This window comes from Salvelinus fontinalis, chromosome 29, assembly GCF_029448725.1.
Source record: "Salvelinus fontinalis isolate EN_2023a chromosome 29, ASM2944872v1, whole genome shotgun sequence".
In the NCBI taxonomy this organism is placed as follows: Eukaryota; Metazoa; Chordata; class Actinopteri; order Salmoniformes; family Salmonidae; genus Salvelinus; species Salvelinus fontinalis.
In genome coordinates, this window is record NC_074693.1 from 18,256,674 (window position 1) to 18,278,702 (window position 22,029).

Sequence of the window (22,029 nt, forward strand, 5' to 3'; positions counted from 1 at the left end):
GTCAGAAGTTTACATACACTCAATTAGTATTTGGTAGCATTGCTTTCACATTGATTAACCTGGGTCAAATGTTTCCACAAGCTTCCCACAATAAGTTGGGTGAATTTTGTCCCATTCCTCCTGACAGAGCTGGTGTAACTGAGTCAGGTTTGTAGGCCTCCTTGCTCGCACATGCTTTTTCAGTTCTGCCGACAAATGTTCTATAGGATTGAGGTCAGGGCTTTGATGGCCACTCCAATACCTTGACTTTGTTGTCCTTAAGCCATTTTGCTACAACATTGGAAGTATGATTGGGGTCATTGTCCATTTGGAAGACCCATTTACGACCAAGCTTTAACTTCCTGACTGATGTCTTGAGATGTTGCTTCAATATATCCAATCATTTTCCTCCTCATGATGCCATCTATTTTGTCAAGTGCACCAGTCCCTCCTGCAGCAAAGCAAACCGACAACATGATGCTGCAACCCCCGTGCTTCACGGTTGGGATGGTGTTCTTCGGCTTGCAAGCGCCCCCCTTTTTCCTCCAACATAACGATGGTCATTATGGCCAAACAGTTCTATTTTTGTTTCATCAGACCAGAGGACATTTCTACAAAAAGTACAATCTTTATCCCCATGTGCAGTTGCAAACCGTAGTCTTGCTTTATTATAGCGTTTTTTGAGCAGTGGCTTCTTCCTTGCTGAGTGGCCTTTCAGGTTATGTCGATATAGGACTCATTTTACTGTGGCTATAGATACTTTTGTACCCGTTTCCTCCAGCATCTGCACAAGGTCCTTTGCTGTTGTTCTGGGATTGATTTGCACTTTTCGCACCAAAGTACATTCATCTCTAGGAGACAGAACGAGTCTCCTTCCTGAGCGGTATGACGACTGCGTGGTCCCATGGTGTTTATACTTGCGTACTATTGTTGGTACAGATCAATGTGGTACCTTCACGCATTTGGAAATTGCTCCCAAGGATGAACCAGACTTGTGGAGGTCTACAATTTTTTTTTCAGAGGTCTTGGCTGATTTCTTTTGATTTTCCCATAATGTCAAGCAAAGAGCCACTGAGTTTGAGGAAAAATATGCTATGACAGATGTGGTTGTCGCACTTAGTTTCTGCATTCATCTTAAGACAGCTAAGTCCCTCTGTATAAGAGTGTCTGCTAAACAACAAATGTAAATAGACTGAAAATGTTAGCGCTAGATCAAAATAAAGAATGTTAATTTCCTACAATTCTATGCATTTTACCATGGCTAATGCTGTGTTCCTCTGCTCAAACATTTTAACAAAATCAAACGGGCATTTGCCTTGAATGGCCGCTAACCCCAGTTTGAAAACCCCTGTCCTATTGTACATTTCCACAACCAGATTGAACGTCTCCTCCATAATGTTTTTGGCAGTGTGTCTGTGACTGTCATTAGAACGGTACTCCAGAGAAACAGATTTAGGTCTGCACAGCACTCCCAGAATGCACAGCTCCAGGCTATAGAAAACCTGACTTGCATCCAAAATTGCACCCTATTCCCTATACATTGTTATCTATCAGACGCTCTTATCCAGATCAACTTAGTTTGAGAATTTATCATAAGGCAGCAGGGTGGAACCACCACATCTCAAGTCATAGCTACTTAATTGAGGAAGAAATGTGCGTACTATCAGCAACGTCAGAGGTAGAAAGGGGAAAAGGTCAAGTGCTAGTTCACGAAAGGCTATATAGTACGCTTTTGACCAAGGCCCATAGTGCACTATATAGGGAATAGGGTTCCATTTGGGACCAGTCCTCCTGTAGCTGCCAATAGGGTTGAAAATCAGAGGGGTTATGCTCAAAACAGATGGATGTTTATTTCATTTGACATTGTCCTGTATGTACTGGTTTCCCTTCACAGCAGTGTCCCAACAGCAGGAATAGCACAGTGTCCCAACAGCAGGAATAGCAGTGTCCCAACAGCAGGAATAGCAGTGTCCCAACAGCAGGAATAGCACATAAAATCCCTCAGCAGAAAAAAAAAAAAACACTATGGGAATGGTTGTATGGGAAGAGAAACGGTTGGAAAGGGAGGAAGAGAAAGAAAAGAGTGAGGGGGGATGAAAGGTGGAGTTAAAGTTTGTTAGCGGGAGAGAGAGAGAGAGGCTGAATATGGGAGAGGTGGTTGCCTGGTTCCTGTAAATCCACTGCCATTCAACAGAAACGTCTCTCCACATCAAGCTGCTTCAGACTGACCACCAATGGCATTTTTCTGTTGTCACATTCCATTCGTTTTCCTTTCTCCCTGCTCCTCTTGGTCTGTCCTTCAGAGGCATTTTCAATAGGATTACTGCTCCCCCTTCCTCCCTTTCCATATAGGGACCTGTCCCCCCTCTCTCGCTCTCTCCCTCCAATGCTTTCAGTTGGTCAGTTCCTTCAGAAGGCTCTCTTCAGTAGAGACGGGGAACAATGACCTACTTCATCCTAAGGAATGTCCATCACCCCCCCACCCCCAAAATAATCCAACACCCCTCTCCCACGAACCCCCCCTGCTACCGCCACCTCCTTAATCTGAACAAAATGAGAATTCCAGACTCACTGCAAAATGCTTCACCTCTCTCTCTCATGCGCGGCACCATACACCCCCCTTCACCCCTCTCTCATGCGCGGCACCATACACCCCCCTCTCTCATGCGCGGCACCATACACCCCCCTCTCTCATGCGCGGCACCATACACCCCCCTCTCTCATGCGCGGCACCATACACCCCCCTCTCTCATGCGCGGCACCATACACCCCCCTCTCTCATGCGCAGCACCATACACCCCCCTCTCTCATGCGCAGCACCATACACCCCCCTCTCTCATGCGCAGCACCATACACCCCCCTCTCTCATGCGCAGCACCATACACCCCCCTCTCTCATGCGCAGCACCATACACCCCCCTCTCTCATGCGCAGCACCATACACCCCCCCTCTCTCATGCGCAGCACCATACACCCCCCCTCTCTCATGCGCAGCACCATACACCCCCCTCTCTCATGCGCAGCACCATACACCCCCCTCTCTCATGCGCAGCACCATACACCCCCCTCTCTCATGCGCAGCACCATACACCCCCCTCTCTCATGCGCAGCACCATACACCCCCCTCTCTCATGCGCAGCACCATACACCCCCCTCTCTCATGCGCAGCACCATACACCCCCCTCTCTCATGCGCAGCACAATACACCCCCCCCTCTCATGCGCAGCACCATACACCCCCCTTCACCCCTCTCTCGTGCAGCACCATACACCCCCCTTCACCCCTCTCTCGTGCAGCACCATACACCCCCCTTCACCCCTCTCTCATGCGCAGCACCATACACCCCCCTCTCATGCGCAGCACCATACACCCCCCTTCACCCCTCTCTCGTGCAGCACCATACACCCCCCTTCACCCCTCTCTCATGCGCAGCACCATACACCCCCCTCTCTCATGCGCGGCACCATACACCCCCCCTTCACCCCTCTCTCATGCGCGGCACCATACACCCCCCCTTCACCTCTCTGTCTCATCTCTTTCTCCTTGTACACACAGCTTCGGTTCCGCTGTAGTTTCTGTGTGCCCTCTGCCCGGCTTTGAAATGTAAAGTTCCCATGCTCTCTCCGAGGGAGTCACCAAACGCTCCTGAATTCGGTCACCAGGACACACACACACACACACACACACACACTGCAAGTGCGGCGCTGTCACTTCCACTTCAGACTGACAATCCAAAAAGAAAAACGAAGTGGGGGAGGGGTGGGGGCGGCTTGCGGAGGGTTAAGTTGAGGGCTTTTTTAACTCCAAATCCCCACTGTGTCACCAAGGATACCGGAAACACTGCAGTACTTCCATTCACGTCCCCACACACAAAGACAGGGGAGAGGGCACCAAACTCCACGCTCCATTGACAGAGATTAAAACAAAAGGTCCTTCTACCCCCCCACCACCCCCCACTCCGGAATGTCAGTTGCCACAAGTTTAAAGTCAGTGAAAGGAGACATGAGGGAGGGGAGGAGGGAGGACAGGCCCCATCATCCTGCCTATGCAGACATACTAATGAACCACCACTTCCCACCCAAAAGATCTGTGCTGGCAAAGATGTACAGGGGGTAGGTAGCACAAAACACTTCTAGTTGTAACTTCTGGTTGTTTTTAAAGATTGTTTAAAGTTGAGCGGATTTCTCTGGCTGAAGCTATGGCCTCTAGTGTGAAAGCAGCATTACACTGGCATCTTGATTCATCATTAAAACGGTTTATGACATACAGCCGTCGGCCAACAGCTACGCCGTGGAGCAGCACACACTCCCTTAAGGGTTTTCCTGGAGAAAAACGTGCTTACTGCTCAACCATTGGTTAAGGAAAATGTAGGTGAAAGGTTAGAGGAAAAGGATCATGGTGTGTAGGGAAACACTAAAGACATATGAGGCAGTATAGCCGCTTAACCTGTGTGTTCGTGTGAGAGTCTGAATGTAGATCCTGACAGCAAGAATCTTGTTAGAGAAAGAGAGAGAGAGAGAGAGCCTGGAAGAATCTCTTCCCCCGCCCCCGAAGTATGAAGCACTGATGTTGGGCCCAATCCATCACCCCAAGAGAGGAGCTGACCAACCTCCCTAGCACTCCTCCCTCCCCTTTCCTCCCATAAGGAGAATTGGACTTCCCTCCTCCTCCCTCTATCTTCACAGTAATTGCTCCCTTTTCTTGTGGGGTTCCACCCCTCCTGCTGTTACGACCGCAGTGCTGGAGATGTATGGGTCTTGATGCGTGTGTGTCCTGGGGCAGAAGGGCTTAATCCCAGACATAGTTAGCTCCCCCAGACAGACAGACAGGGACAAACACAAACCACAGGTCAGAGGGAGATAAAAGAGAGCGGGAACTATTTCTGGCCCGCACTTAATTGGCCATGACTCCTAACTCCAGGCACATGATGAGGACTCTGCTCTACCACTTCCTGTGTGTCTGTGTTTGTCTCCAGCTCCAGATGAACCATTAGCCACCATCATCATTAACATCTCCAGCCACTAAATACAACGAGCCGCAGGCACGTTTCCCGTGGCAGACACTATGCACCGTGGCAGACACGTCTGTAGGAAATGGCTGCTTCTGGACGTCTCAATGTGAGAATTGGGGTGTAATCACTAATCCAAACACTTGCAAAATGGAAGAACTAAATTCAGGTACTGTAAAACTTCAATTAAACCGCTGAGTCTCAAAAAGGCGCCTGTCCCTTATAATAGCCGGGCAACTGCACACAATTCAGAAAATAAACATCTGTTTCAAATAAACAATGGGTCGAAATGAATTGTTTACGAGGTTAAAATGAATTACCAGAGACGTAACCAAGTCACAATTTTGCAAGTCCTAAGCAAGTCTTAATCTTCGAGTCAAGTCCCAAGTAATAATGGGCAAGTGTCAAGTAAAGTCCCAAGTTCCGCAGCTCAGGGTGAATCAAGCCACAAGTCCCTTGTTTAGGTTTTCGAGTCCTCATGTCAGTTAAGTGTCTAATGCCAATTTTATTGCAATTGAAATGCATCAGTGATTTTGGACCCACATGTTTTACAAATGGCATACCTTTCCCCCACTACCAGTCTTTGAAACCGAATGCTATGATTTTTGGGACCGATGATGCCCTGATGCAGAGGTGGCCCCACAGGTCCCAGAGTGGTGGGGCAAATTGTTTTCCCTGGGGCCCGGAGCATTTACTAATCTGGTAACCTACCCAGGTATAAATCAGGACCCTATAGGATCTGACAGTGATTCATTAGTAGTTGTAAAAAATGTATGTATATTAGCAAAGGACCAGATTTACATTTGAGTCATTTAGCAGATGCTCTTCTCCAGAGCTACTTGCAGGAGCAATTAGGATTAAGTGCATTGCTCAAGGGAACACCAATAGATTGTTCACCTAGGCGACTCGGGGATTCAAACCATTGCCCTTTCGGTTACTGGCCCAACACTCTTAACCACTAGGCTACCTGCCGGCTAGGTACACAGATATTTTCTAAACTGGTCATATGGTTGTAAAGAAATTCTGGAAAAACTACTGGCCCAAGGGAGGATGACAACCCTGTCAAACTGCAGCAACCTTGTACTTTATAATAGGAATTCATTTAAAACTAGACTTTACACAGACAACCACTGCAACTGGACAATAGAACTCACAGGGCTGAGATTACAATGCAAACCTGCATAAAGCAAAGGCCAATGCAACTGCAATTAAAAATAATTGTATATTTATGTAATCAGTATTATGTAGGTGAAAGATGGGTGACTGTTCATCTGACTGATCACCTCATTCAGGGCAACTCAATACAGCAAATGCAATAAGGATTCAGAACTAACCATTCTACCAAAACAGCCAATTGCTATTTTCTGGAATGCATTACATCTAAACTGGACATATTGGTGAAGTCGGTGCAGTCTTTTTGGATCTTAAAAAGACCTTTGGATAGGAGAACTTCATGATTCAGTGTCAAACTATCCTCCCTTAATGTGTCCACTGAAGTCATTAGTTGGATGCATTTCTATCTGACAAACAGAAGCAAAATGGTTAGTTTGGGGGACACTCAGTAGGACTCTTTACTATAACATTGGCGTCCCACAAGGGTCAATATTACACACCCTACTGCTTAACATCTACAGTTGAAGTCGGAAGTTTACGTACACCTTAGCCATATACATGTGTACTGTTTTTCACAATTCCTGACATTTAATACGAGTACAAATTCCCTGTCTTAGGTTAGTTAGGATCACCACTTTATTTTAAGAATGTGAAATGTCAGAATAATAGTAGAGAGAATGATTTATTTCAGCTTTTATTTCTTTCATGACATTCCCAGTGGGTCAGAAGTTTACATACACTCAATTAGTATTTGGTAGCATTGCTTTCACATTGATTAACCTGGGTCAAATGTTTCAGGTAGCCTTCCACAAGCTTCCCACAATAAGTTGGGTGAATTTTGGCCCATTCCTCCTGACAGAGCTGGTGTAACTGAGTCAGGTTTGTAGGCCTCCTTGCTCGCACACGCCTTTTCAGTTCTACAGACAAATGCTCTATTGGATTGAGGTCAGGGCTTTGTGATGGCCACTCCAATACCTTGACTTTGTTGTCCTTAAGCCATTTTGCCACAACATTGGAAGTATGCTTGGGGTCATTGTCTATTTGGAAGACCCATTTACGACCAAGCTTTAACTTCCTGACTGATGTCTTGAGATGTTGCTTCAATATATGCACAATTTTCCTCCTCATGATATTATCTATTTTGTGAAGTGCACCAGTCCCTCCTGCAGCAAAGCACACCGACAACATGATGCTGCCACCACCGTGCTTCACGTTTGGGATGGTGTTCTTCGGCTTGCAAGCCTCCCCCTTTCTCCTCCAAACATAAATGGTCATTATGGCCAAACAGTTTTATTTTTGTTTCATCAGACCAGAGGACATTTCTACAAAAAGTACGATCTTTGTCCCCATGTGCAGTTGCAAACCGTAGTCTTGCCTTTTTATGGCGGTTTATGACCAGTGGCTTCTTCCTTGCTGAGCAGCCTTTCAGGTTATGTCGATATAGGACTCATTTTACTGTGGATATAGATACTTTGTACTTGTTTCTTCCAGCATCTTCACAAGGTCCTTTGCTGTTGTTCTGGGATTGATTTGCACTTTTCGCACCAAAGTACGTTCATCGCTAGGAGACAGAACGCGTCTCCTTCCTGAGCGGTATGACAGCTGCGTGGTCCCATGGTGTTTATACTTGCGTACTATTGTTTGTACAGATCAATGTGGTACCTTCAGGCGTTTGGAAATTGCTCCCAAGGATGAACCAGACTTGTGGAGGTCTACAATTTTTTTCTGAGGTCTAAGATGATTTCTTTGGATTTTCCCATGATGTCAAGCAAAGAGGCACTGAGTTTGAAGGTATGCCTTGAAATACATCCACAGGTACACCTCCAATTGCCTCAAATTATGTCAATTAGCCTATCAGAAGCTTCTAAAGACATGTCATCATTTTCTGGAATATTCCAAGCTGTTTAAAGGCACAATCAACTTAGTGTATGTATGTAAACTTCTGACCCACTGGAATTGTGATAGTGAATTTTAAGTGAAATATTCTGTCTGTAAACAATTGTTGGGAAAATGACTTGTGTCAAGCACAAATTAGATATCCTAACCGACTTGCCAAAACTATAGTTTGTTAACAAGAAATTTATGGAGTGGATCAAAAATGAGTTAATGACTCCAACCTAAGTGTATGTAAACTTCCGTCTTCAACTGTATACAAAATGATCTCCCACTTGCTTGCCCACAAGTTAGCATGCAGACAATACAGTTCTGTATGTACACAACAACAAAAAATAGACAACTAGTTGTTAAGTTAACTGAAGCTATGGTACATGTTTCTAAAATGGACGACTAATTCTTGCCTGCATTTAAATAAAATCGACAAGACTACATAGTTCTCTAATAAATCCATTGATCCTTCTCAACGAGCTGTTCTTGTTAATATGGAGAATCTGAAAGTGTCTAGCTTCAGATATCGCAGCGTCATTTCGGACTCCAACTTGACATTTAAGAAACATGTTAAGGTGGTGGTTAACACGGTCAAGTTTGGATTATCCAACTTTAGGTTAATAAAGACCTTTCCTTCCTCTGGAGGCCACCAAACTACACTGCTCAAAAAAATAAAGGGAACACTTAAACAACACAATGTAACTCCAAGTCAATCACACTTCTGTGAAATCAAACTGTCCACTTAGGAAGCAACACTAATTGACAATAAATTTCACATGCTGTTGTACAAATGGAATAGACAAAAGGTGGAAATTATAGGCAATTAGCAAGACACCCCCAATAAAGGAATGGTTCTGCAGGTGGTGACCACAGACCACTTCTCAGTACCTATGCTTCCTGGCTGATGTTTTGGTCACTTTTGAATGCTGGCGGTACTTTCACTCTAGTGGTAGCATGAGACAGAGTCTACAACCCACACAAGTGGCTCAGGTAGTGCAGTTCATCCAGGATGGCACATCAATGCGAGCTGTGGCAAAAAGGTTTGCTGTGTCTGTCAGCGTAGTGTCCAGAGCATGGAGGCGCTACCAGGAAACAGGCCAGTACATCAGGAGACGTGGAGGAGGCCGTAGGAGGGCAACAACCCAGCAGCAGGACCGCTACCTCCGCCTTTGTGCAAGGAGGTGCACTGCCAGAGCCCTGCAAAATGACCTCCAGCAGGCCACAAATGTGCATGTGTCAGCATATGGTCTCACAAGGGGTCTGAGGATCTCATCTCGGTACCTAATGGCAGTCAGGCTACCTCTGGCGAGCACATGGAGGGCTGTGCGGCCCAACAAAGAAATGCCACCCCACACCATGACTGACCCACCGCCAAACCGGTCATGCTGGAGGATGTTGCAGGGAGCAGAACGTTCTCCACGGCGTCTCCAGACTCTGTCACGTCTGTCACATGTGCTCATGTGCTCAGTGTGAACCTGCTTTCATCTGTGAAGAGCACAGGGCGCCAGTGGCGAATTTGCCAATATTGGTGTTCTCTGGCAAATGCCAAACGTCCTGCGCGGTGTTGGGCTGTAAGCACAACCCCCACCTGTGGACGTCGGGCCCTCATACCACCCTCATGGAGTCTGTTTCTGACCGTTTGAGCAGACACATGCACATTTGTGGCCTGCTGGAGGTCATTTTGCAGGGCTCTGGCAGTGCACCTCCTTGCACAAAGGCGGAGGTAGCGGTCCTGCTGCTGGGTTGTTGCCCTCCTACGGCCTCCTCCACGTCTCCTGATGTACTGGCCTGTCTCCTGGTAGCGCCTCCATGCTCTGGACACTACGCTGACAGACACAGCAAACTTTTTTGCCACAGCTCGCATTGATGTGCCATCCTGGATGAGCTGCACTACCTGAGCCACTTGTGTGGGTTGTAGACACCGTCTCATGCTACCACTAGAGTGAAAGCACCGCCAGCATTCAAAAGTGACCAAAACATCAGCCAGGAAGCATAGGAACTGAGAAGTGGTCTGTGGTCACCACCTGCAGAACCATTCCTTTATTGGGGGTGTCTTGCTAATTGCCTAAAATTTCCACCTTTTGTCTATTCCATTTGCACAACAGCATGTGAAATGTATTGTCAATCAGTGTTGCTTCCTAAGTGGACAGTTTGATTTCACAGAAGTGTGATTGACTTGGAGTTACATTGCGTTGTTTAAGTGTTCCCTTTATTTTTTTGAGCAGTGTATATATGCATGCTATGATCTCACATTTGCGATATTGCCCCACATGCTGGTCACAAGCTGGAGCTACTAATCTGAAACTAATTGAATCGCTCTACAAACTTACGATTTTTGATAACAAACCAAACAGTTACCACCATTGTCATATCATTTACAAACATAATTTACTTAGTCTGGATAGCTTAAATCAGTATGTAGATGCAAGCCTGGTCTTTAAGATCCTGCATGGTCTTGCCCCTCCCCCCCTATGCAGGCATATCATGCTCAAGGAAATCACCTCCAAGATAACAAGGGCAGTAACTAGATGGGATTGCGTTGTCTCTTTCCAACACAGTAAAAATCGGTCACCCGGCCTTCTCTGTTCGAGCTACAATATATTGGAATGCATTGCCCATGGACTTGAGAAGCTGCACCGATTATTGTCATTTTAAATTGACAACACGGCTCAAACCTATACACAAGTTATCTGTGGTTGCTCATATGTAAGACAGTTGATGATAGTGTTAGAATGATATATTATTGAATGTAATGGATTTGTATTATTTGAGTGAGTATTTTTATAGTAGCTGTGTAAAGGCCCTTACCTGCCCAGGGACTACTGGTGCAAATTATCTTTTGGCTAACCTCGGCACATTTACATGGATGTTGCATTATTGTAATATTGATTAATGTTCATTGTCCCCTATAAATAAATAGTAAAAAAAACAACGTTTAATTTCAGTTAATCATTTGAATGTAAAGGTCAAGGTAGCCTATCCAGTACAAGTTCAAATATAGCCTAAACCAAATTTGATTAAAATTCTTATTTTAATTCTAACGCAAATAAATGGGCTATAAATATTCTACATAATGTTACCACTTTGTTTACCCTACACAGAGTGCAAGAGGGGACAGGGCATTGGCTGTAGCCTATGCAGCTGCAGGCTGTGGTTGTTATCAGTAGCCTAGTTGATCACACTGAGAAATTGTCTCGTTTTCTTCCCATACCGTTTAGGTGTAGGCTGCTGCAACATTTCTGCGAAGAGTTCTTGCTTGCATCTGTTGGGAGTGATGTGTTATGTTTACTAAATAAATATCAGAAGATAGTGGATTGGCGCACGCTTTGCTAGATTACGTGCTTTGTGCCTGGCCTGCGCAACCTGTGATTTCCATGAATCTAATTGAACAAGACACAGACTAGAACCTGCAGCACTCTGAAATAAAGGACAGATGGGCTTACATAGTGTGCGAGATGACAAATCAAGTCTCTCCAGTCATACAACTCAAGTCCAAGTTAAGTCACGAGTCATAGATGATCAAGTCAAAATCAAGTGGCAAGTGTTTTTCTATTGGCCAAGTCAAGTCTCTAAATCGAGTAGTGCTCCATTCCAAGTCACGTGACTTGAATTACCATGAATGTTTGATTACATTTAATAATTGAGAATGACTTAAATTGCTATCTCCCATTTTAATCACCAGTAAAAAAACTGTTAGCCATTGGCAAGCAAAAAAACAGTCAACAACTTCAGGAGTACAAACCCCATAAATCGTCTAGTCACCCTCTAGTGGTGAAAGTAAGAAATGCCGGAAAAGTACAGTCAAAGAATTCTTGTGTCAAGTAAAAGTATTTTTTTTTTTTTATTATATTTGGAAGTCATACTAAGACAAAAGAAATGTGACGGTGTGTAAATGATAACATTAGTGAAGGAAATAAATTAATTAAAATGCTGGAAGTAAACAACTAACCATGCAAATGAGCAAAAGCTGTGTGCATTAAAGCTGGACACCTCACCCAGGGAGAGAGAGCCGCCTGCGCTGAACACCCCACCCAGGGAGAGAGAGCCACCTGCGCTGAACACTCTACCCAGGGAGAGAGAGCCACCTGCACTGGACACCCCACCCAGGGAGAGAGAGCCACCTGCGCTGAACACTCTACCCAGGGAGAGAGAGCCACCTGCACTGGACACCCCACACAGGGAGAGAGAGCCACCTGCACTGGACACCTCACCCAGGGAGAGAGAGCCACCTGCGCTGAACACTCTACCCAGGGAGAGAGAGCCACCTGCACTGGACACCTCACCCAGGGAGAGAGAGCCGCCTGAGCTGGACACCTCACCCAGGGAGAGAGAGCCGCCTGAGCTGGACACCCTGGACTAATGGTTCAGACGGAGAAGAGCACAGCAGGGCTTTGTAAAGGTATCCCACATCTAACAGCTCTGAGAGACAGGCCACCCTGACACAGAACATACGCGTGAGACCGAGAGAGAGGACGGGCTAAAGCAGCCACCACATTCCGACATGTCACATTCTTGTTCACATCTGGCTGCAATACACATACTCCCTTCCCTGTTAGACTATCCTGCACACACTCATTTACAGCACCAACCTGGGGAAGGAGTCAATTGGAAGCTGGGGATGATTAGGTGGCCATGATGGTATGAGGGCCAGATTGGGAATTTAGCCAGAACACCGGGGTTAACACTAGAGGTTGACCGATTATGATTTTTCAACACCAACACCGATTATTGGAGGACCAAACAAAGCCGATACCGATTAATCTGACGGTTTTTGTTTATATATATTTGTAATAATGACAATTACAACAATACTGAATGAACAATGAACACTTACTTGAACTTAATATAATATATTCAAAAAATCAATTTAGTCTCAAATAAATAATGAAACATGTTCAATTTGGTTTAAATAATGCAAAAGCACTGTTGGAGAGGAAAGTAAAAGTGCAATATGTGCCATGTAAAAAAGCTAACTTTTAAGTTCCTTGCTCAGAACATTTGAAAGCTGGTGGCTCCTTCTAACATGAGTCTTCAATATTCCCAGTTAAGTTTTAGGTTGTAGTTATTATAGGACTATTTCTCTCTATACCATTTGTATTTCATAGACCTTTGACTATTGGATGTTCTTATAGGCACTATAGTATTGCCAGCCTAATCTCGGGAGTTGATAGGTTTGAAGTCCTAAACAGCGCTGCGAAAAGCTGCTGGCAAACGGAGGAAAGTGCTGTTTGAATGAATGCTTATGAGCCTGCTGCTGCCTACCACCGCTCAGACTGCTCTATCAAATCATAGACTTAATTATAATAAACACACAGAAATACGAGCCTTGGGTCATTAAATGGTCAAATCCGGAAACTATCATTTCGAAAACAAAACATTTATTCTTTCAATGAAATAGAGAACCGTTACATATTTTATCAAATGGGCGGCAACCCTAAGTCTAAATATTGCTGTTACATTGAACAACCTTCAATGTTATGTCATAATTATGTAAAATTCTGGCAAATTAATTACGGTCTTTGTTAGGAAGAAATGGTCTTCACACAGTTCGTAATGTTCCAGGCAGCCCAAACTGCTGCATATACCCCGACTCTGCTTACACTGAACGCAAGAGAAGTGATAGTTTCAGGGACCGCATTGATTATATGCAACGCAGGACAAGCTACTTAAACTAGTAATATCATCAACAATGTGTAGTTAACTAGTGATTATGTTAAGATTTTTTTTTTTTTTTATAAGGTAAGTTTAATACTACCTAGCAACTTACCATGACTCCTTGCTGCCTGCAATCACATAACAGGTGGTCAGCCTGTCACGCAGTCTCCTCGTGGATTGCAATAGTCAGCCATAATCGGCATCCAAAAATGCTAATTACCGATTGTTATGTATGAAAGTATGAAGAATTGAGGCCAATTTCAAGTTATCGGCCATTCCGATTAATCGGTTGACCTCTAGCTACCTTACGATAAGTGCATTGGAATCTTTAGTGACCAGAGAGTCAGGACACCCGTTTTAACATCCAATCTGAAAGACAGCATCCTGCGCAGGGCAATGTCCCATTCACTGCCCTGGGATCTACTTAGACCAGAGGGCAGAGTGCCCCCTACTGGACCTCCAACACCACTTAGAGCAGCATCTGGTCTCCCATCCAGGGACCAACCCTACATAGCTTCAGAGGCAAGCCAGCAGTAGTATGCAGGGTGGTATGCTGCTGGCTTTTATGTACAATATATACACTTGAAAGATTAATAATTAATTAATATCCCAACACTCCATCTCACTCTGGAGCCTAAAATAAATCTGGTAAATTCTATCCTTTTCAGAATGCTGCCAAAATGGACCTCTCCCTCTCTTTCCAGCTGTGCAGCATAACTAATTAATTTGAGGGTTGGGTACTGTGGGTGCATGAAAGTGTGTGTCTGGAGAATATCCAACCAGGCATCCTCCAGCCTGCATCTACAGACCCTCCTCAACCAGCAGAGGCAATAGCCAGAGTGGTGATGGGGTTCGATGGAGGACAGGAGGTCTCAGGGGCCAAACTTTCCCGCTTCCCTCTATCAGTGACACAGCATTGTCACATGTTCCCATGCACTGCCTCACCTCACAGTATGGCAATCACAGTCAACATGATCCAGATATTTTCACACACACACCACAGAGAGAACAGGAAAGTGTGTCAAGGGAAAGAAGGCTGGCTCTGGGTGTGTGGTCCGTCAGAGCATGCATGCCTCTCTCTCCCCCCAGACAGTAGGGCGAGAGGGGATTGGCCAGAGGGGGCAATATCTGATACTTTGAGAGACAGGTGGACCAGCCAACAGACGGGGTGTCATTGCTGCAAGCTGCCAATGCACAGGCAGGTGGGAGTGTCGGTCAAAGCCAACACTGCACACGCCGTGCCGCCCTGGGGACGGGGACAGGACGCCGTGCCGCCCTGGGGACGGGGAAAGGACGCCGTGCCGCCCTGGGGACGGGGAAAGGACGCCGTGCCGCCCTGGGGACGGGGAAAGGACGCCGTGCCGCCCTGGGGACGGGGAAAGGACGCCGTGCCGCCCTGGGGACGGGGAAAGGACGCCGTGCCGCCCTGGGGACGGGGAAAGGACGCCGTGCCGCCCTGGGGACGGGGAAAGGACGCCGTGCCGCCCTGGGGACGGGGAAAGGACGCCGTGCCGCCCTGGGGACGGGGAAAGGACGCCGTGCCGCCCTGGGGACGGGGAAAGGACGCCGTGCCGCCCTGGGGACGGGGAAAGGACGCCGTGCCGCCCTGGGGACGGGGAAAGGACGCCGTGCCGCCCTGGGGACGGGGAAAGGACGCCGTGCCGCCCTGGGGACGGGGAAAGGACGCCGTGCCGCCCTGGGGACGGGGAAAGGACGCCGTGCCGCCCTGGGGACGGGGAAAGGACGCCGTGCCGCCCTGGGGACGGGGAAAGGACGCCGTGCCGCCCTGGGGACGGGGAAAGGACGCCGTGCCGCCCTGGGGACGGGGAAAGGACGCCGTGCCGCCCTGGGGACGGGGAAAGGACGCCGTGCCGCCCTGGGGACGGGGAAAGGACGCCGTGCCGCCCTGGGGACGGGGAAAGGACGCCGTGCCGCCCTGGGGACGGGGAAAGGACGCCGTGCCGCCCTGGGGACGGGGAAAGGACGCCGTGCCGCCCTGGGGACGGGGAAAGGACGCCGTGCCGCCCTGGGGACGGGGAAAGGACGCCGTGCCGCCCTGGGGACGGGGAAAGGACGCCGTGCCGCCCTGGGGACGGGGAAAGGACGCCGTGCCGCCCTGGGGACGGGGAAAGGACGCCGTGCCGCCCTGGGGACGGGGAAAGGACGCCGTGCCGCCCTGGGGACGGGGAAAGGACGCCGTGCCGCCCTGGGGACGGGGAAAGGACGCCGTGCCGCCCTGGGGACGGGGAAAGGACGCCGTGCCGCCCTGGGGACGGGGAAAGGACGCCGTGCCGCCCTGGGGACGGGGAAAGGACGCCGTGCCGCCCTGGGGACGGGGAAAGGACGCCGTGCCGCCCTGGGGACGGGGAAAGGACGCCGTGCCGCCCTGGGGACGGGGAAAGGACGCCGTGCCGCCCTGGGGACGGGGAAAGGACGCCGTGCCGCCCTGGGGACGGGGAAAGGACGCCGTGCCGCCCTGGGGACGGGGAAAGGACGCCGTGCCGCCCTGGGGACGGGGAAAGGACGCCGTGCCGCCCTGGGGACGGGGAAAGGACGCCGTGCCGCCCTGGGGACGGGGAAAGGACGCCGTGCCGCCCTGGGGACGGGGAAAGGACGCCGTGCCGCCCTGGGGACGGGGAAAGGACGCCGTGCCGCCCTGGGGACGGGGAAAGGACGCCGTGCCGCCCTGGGGACGGGGAAAGGACGCCGTGCCGCCCTGGGGACGGGGAAAGGACGCCGTGCCGCCCTGGGGACGGGGAAAGGACGCCGTGCCGCCCTGGGGACGGGGAAAGGACGCCGTGCCGCCCTGGGGACTGGGAAAGGACAGTAGGGGTGTGTGTGCGCGTGCAAGATTTTGTGTGAGTGTGTATACGTGCGTTTCAATCTTACGGTCAAAGTGGCTGTGCCTCTGTTTGAAGGTGCTCTGTAGGTTGGTGCTGAGCTGGGAGACGGGGGCCTTCAGGTCCGAGTGGCTCTGCTGACTCAGCTTCTCCTCCATCTCCAGCGTACAGCATGAGTATTCCTGGGGACACACCTTCAGATGGGCTCCTACAGAGAGGCAGGGCGAGAGAAAACACTGATATACACAAACCAAGACCAACCATCATAATGACAGTTCACACAGCACAGTTACACACCGTGAAAAACTGCTTTTGTTTCCTGTTCGTTATGTGAATCAGGTGCCATGTTCTCGCAGAAGAAAATAAACCATGTTAAAGAAGAAAATAAACCATGTTAAAGAAGAAAATAAACCATGTTAAAGAAGAAAATAAACCATGTTAAAGAAGAAAATAAACCATGTTAAAGAAGAAAATAAAACATCAAATTGAAATGAAATACATTGTGATGGTTGCGCCACACCATTGTCTACTTGCCCTTAATTGGGCAGTCCAATAATATCATTGAACATGCGGTATCCCAGGCCTCTCTGCTTCATGCAGCAGGTACAGAAGCAGCCTCTGGAGAACCACCTACCCAAGAGAAAGAAAAGGTTTATGCTCCTCAAAGTGACCTCTCACAGCACCCGTCAGTCGAGACATTACACCGCAAGCTTCTGCAGCTGTTTCTCATGTGGGAACAATACACACCAGCGTGCACACCAGCGTGCACACTGACAGGCTTGGTCCGGGAGGGAAGTTCGAGCGCGGACGTTAAACAAGCTTAACAACCTGACATCTCTAAGTGTTGACACCCCATCCGGTCAGTCTCTCTTCTAACCCACACCCTCTGCTGTACAGACCTGACAAGTTTGGCAAAGAGTGGTCAAAGTGGCCTCAACAGCGATTCATGGCAGGGGTCAGAGCAGTGCAGCAGCAGAGGGTCGGAGAGGCGTAGAGGCTGAATGCAAAGTTGCAGCTGCAATAATGTTATGTTTTTCTTTCTTTTTAAAAAGGTGGTTGTTGGAATTTGGGAAGAACACAGTGGTCCTTTCACTCCGCCCAGGCTCCCAACGGCCTGTTTGGTTTTCCCCACCAGCCATCCGCTTGCTCAACAACTCTGGCCCTGGTCGTCTGCAAAACAGGCCACTCTGCTGGCGCTACTAGCACCACTAAACACACTACACCAAACAGTGTGTTACTAGCACCAACACACACACACTACCAAACAAAGAGTTACGAGTGCCAAACAGAGTTACTAGCACCATTACATACACCGGCTCCAATGGCACCCTAATCCCTACATAGTGCAGTACTTTAACCAGGGCCTGTGGTCTAAAGTGCATTATGCCTAAGGACAAGTGTGCCTTGCCATTTAGGACAGACATGAAATCAACAGGTCACTAGATTCTAACAGTAATGAGCGTGGAAATCAACAGGTCACTAGATTCTAACAGTAATGAGCGTGGAAATCAACCGGTCACTAGATTCTAACAGTAATGAGCGTGGAAATCAACAGGTCACTAGATTCTAACAGTAATGAGCGTGGAAATCAACAGGTCACTAGATTCTAACAGTAATGAGCGTGGAAATCAACAGGTCACTAGATTCTAACAGTAATGAGTGTGGAAATCAACAGGTCACTAGATTCTAACAGTAATGCGAGTGGAAATTAACAGGTCACTAGATTCTAACAGTAACTGACAATTAAAAAAGCAACAAAATGTAAACTGTGTAATCAGGCCTAGTATATAAAACAAGAGAGTTGCAAATCTAGCCACTCCCTGACCATGACGTTGTGGATGTTCAGTGTGTGTTGGTGTGATGCATATGAGGACTAAACTACCTGTGTACCACCACTAGAGCAGTGTGTCTAAGCAGCGGCTAGACGTCAGAATTGCGTATGCCAAGAGACTAGTGTGGACTTCGAGTACTACTGACGTGAAGGAGTACACACACACACACACACCGCTCATGCATAGTGCACACTGTGTAAGGCTCCCACAAACACCAACAATTTCCCCACAACATCTTATGATTCAGAAGGTGAAGAGAATGTTGTCACAACCCTTTGGTTGGTTGAAGTATATAACTTCTATACGAAGGCCTCTACCTTGCTAGCTAAAACACATCCAGAGAAACAGAGAAGCATCACCACCTTTCAACCCTAATTTGGGATCAAGCCCAAATCAGACTCAACTTGACCCCCCCACATACAGCAAGAGAGGAAGAGAGAGTTGACAAGCACTAACTAAACACATTCACACATCACAGGTCAACACATAGCTCTTTGTACCAGATGATTGGAGAGAGCAAAGTAAGCAGTGAGTGCATGCACACAGACACACAAAGCATGCACACACGTACACACCTCCTCTAAGTGAAACAGAGATTCTGCCTGTATTCCACCAAGGCCTCCCTCCCTCCCTGCAGTACAGGACCACAATCTAAAGGCCTTTATCCGTGTGGAAAATGTCTGTAACCAAAGAACACAAATAAAACTGAGATGGCCAATCTTTCACAGGAATGTCTGTACAAATGTCACATTGTTAGCTCACGGGCTAAAGTCTCTGAAAATGTTCTCGTATTAGTTAATGCATACTTTGGGAAAACATTAGGGCGGCCAATTTCTCCAACCCCCGCACAGAAACAGGTTGTAAAATTGGGACAAGAGTAGACGGTTCAAATAAAGTAAACGCTTGCCCGCATAGCAAATGGCTTTATGTTCCCTTAAAGTGCACTTCTTTTGAGCAGAGCCCTATGAGTCCTGGTCACAAGTAGTGCACTATAGGGAGCCATTTTATAGGAAATCCTTGACTGGACTACCCAAAGTTTAAAGTTTCTAAAAGGTATGATCTTGCATGAAACATTTTATTCACCACAAGTATATGTATACAATATAAAAAATAAAATGTATTTCTCACCAGCAGGCAGTAGTCAATAGTTTGCAAAAGTCTTCCAAAACAGTTGTGTCAGGGGTCAGAGGCAATGGTTAACTAAATAAACTAGAATGCTCAACCTTCCTTTACTTGGAGATTAATTAATCAATTCTCAATTTCGGAAGGAACTGGTGCAATAAAATCTCCTGTTTCTAGTTTCAGGTGGTACTCCGATAACATGGAAATATTCAAAATTATATTGAATAGAGGTTTTGTAACGAGTGAGAAATGCCTGGCATTTGTGTAGATCTTTGTTTGAGTAGATCTTTGTGTTATCTGGCAAGTGAACTCACTCGTTGCAAAGAAAAGTGGATTTCATATTTTTCTGAATATTCTCTGGTTTTTGGAATTTCACCTGCAACTGGAATGAGGCGATTAGAAGACACTGTTGTCTTCCAAATGGAGAATGAAGAAAGTAAAAACGGCCAATTAAAGGTTGGTTTCCTATATTGTCTGTGGACCGTCAGCTCAACTTCAAGGACAAGCTTTAGATGGAGGGTTGAGTCTGCTTGGCGACATACAATAACTCCCAATTAACTGGGAATCCCAACAAACAGCGAGCGGGTACATTGTTCAGGTTGTCAATCAGAAGGAAAAAGGAGGGTTATTTACGGCAGTCAAAACATGGGAGCCGTTAATAAACAACATGATACTGTGTCATGGCATTCATCAGCAGTCCACTGCTTTCTGCTTCTCCTTTGTGGTTTCCACCACCAACCTCTTTAAAACGGCTCATAAAATAAGTCCCTTCCCTTTGACGTTCTCCTGTCTGCCCCTTTACACTGGAGGAGGAGGAGGACGTTCCCCTGCCTGCCCCCCAGAACACTGGCTTCTCTGGTGAGGAGGTGGTGGTGGTGGTGTGGGGGGAGGTGAAAATGCCTTGTGGACAAAACCCAGATTAGACACCACATCACCCCCTCTCCTCTGCCTGGCCTGCATCATGTGGCCCAGGACCAGACAGACTTCAGAGCAGAGAAACCTCCACCCCTCCAGCTCTACCACCACCCTGCAGGCTTAACCAGAGGGGTCAAAGGTTAACAGCCACTCCTGAGAGAGAGGTCCTGTCCTCTGACCCCTCTGTCCGCCAGCCAGCACATCCACAACTAACACACACAAATCGCCTTAAGACACACACGCACATCAACAACCATAGATTCACATAAACAACCGATACACACCAACAACCATAGATCCACATACAAATTAACAACCGAAACACACCAACAACCATAGATCCACATAGCACATGCCATACACACTACCCATCCACATACAAACATTAAACCACATATGTCACACTGAGTCAGAAGTCAAATTCCCCAGAGGATTATTTCCATCCGCACCCTGCGGAACTCCAGTGACCACAGAGAAAGACTGCAGTGTTCATTTTAGCAGCTATTTTAGATATAGTTTTAGTTGACTCACGCCCGGGAGCTGTGTGGGAGGGACATCTGGGCAATCAACTGAAAAATGTTAATTGTGCCAATGAGAGGAGTGCACTATGCAAAGCCAAGCATGGTTATGATTGGACAAAATTCGTCAACTAAAATGAAAACAAAATTTGTCAAATAATTTTTTCCCAGGTCCCAACTTTTACCAAAAGAAAATGTGTGATATTTTGTGGGGAGAAACAGAAGGGCATGAAAAACGAATACCAGTTGAGGGAGAAAACCAGGTAGCAAATTATACAGCAATTAGGTTATTTTAAGAGTCGTCCTTTTATATAGTTCCTGTCATGTTGTCAGGTACTCTTCCCTCGCCCCCATCTCATCCATCATTCTAGCACCTGCCATCTTCTCTCTCCCCGTCTGTATGTCTCTGACTGGTCTTCCCTCTGTCAGACTGGACATAGTGTTAACCTCTAATCCATAACTACAAAGAACACACGGTTTGACCACACCGCCTTCCGCTGGAAAACACGGTTTGACCACACCGCCTTCCGCTGGAAAACACGGTTTGACCACACCGCCTTCCGCTGGAAAACACGGTTTGACCACACCGCCTTCCGCTGGAAAACACGGTTTGACCACACCGCCTTCCGCTGGAAAACACGGTTTGACCACACCGCCTTCCGCTGGAAAACACGGTTTGACCACACCGCCTTCCGCTGGAAAACACGGTTTGACCACACCGCCTTCCGCTGGAAAACACCTTTGATGGATTCACCACCTATGGATTCTTCAAATTTACTTTTGGGGATTTTCAACGACCCTTTTCTTTATGAGATACATGTGAAGCCAATGTATGAACAGGAGCCAATAACTGCCCTATTGCTGCAGTAGATCAGGCTTGAACTACAGTGGACAGGGCCAGTCAGGTTTCTAGGATCAGGAACCTGAACCAATGTTCCACTCATACGGACACAGCTGGACAAGCATTAATACACCCATTTTCATGAGAGGGTAAGAGAGCACACACACACACGAGGTCATCACTGTAATATGTTCAACAAGGTTTCTCTGTAAGCTGAAACCATTAGAGCTTCAACTTCCCATATGGAGATAATCAAGCCAGGGTATTAGCTTCTCCTCCACTTAGTGCTTTCCTAAATACTGGAATGACAGGTTTACAGCAAT

General features: G+C 47.5%; 1 protein-coding gene across 1 annotated transcript in view; it reads right to left on the bottom strand.

Annotated features, from left to right (window-relative positions):
* Positions 1-22,029, bottom strand: part of gpc4 (glypican 4) — a 55,657-nt gene that overhangs the window by 9,863 nt on the left and 23,765 nt on the right. Inside the window, exon 2 of the mRNA XM_055888481.1 lies at positions 16,528-16,686. Coding sequence (XP_055744456.1) covers positions 16,528-16,686 — 159 coding nt within the window. The remainder of the gene's footprint in view (positions 1-16,527; positions 16,687-22,029) is intronic.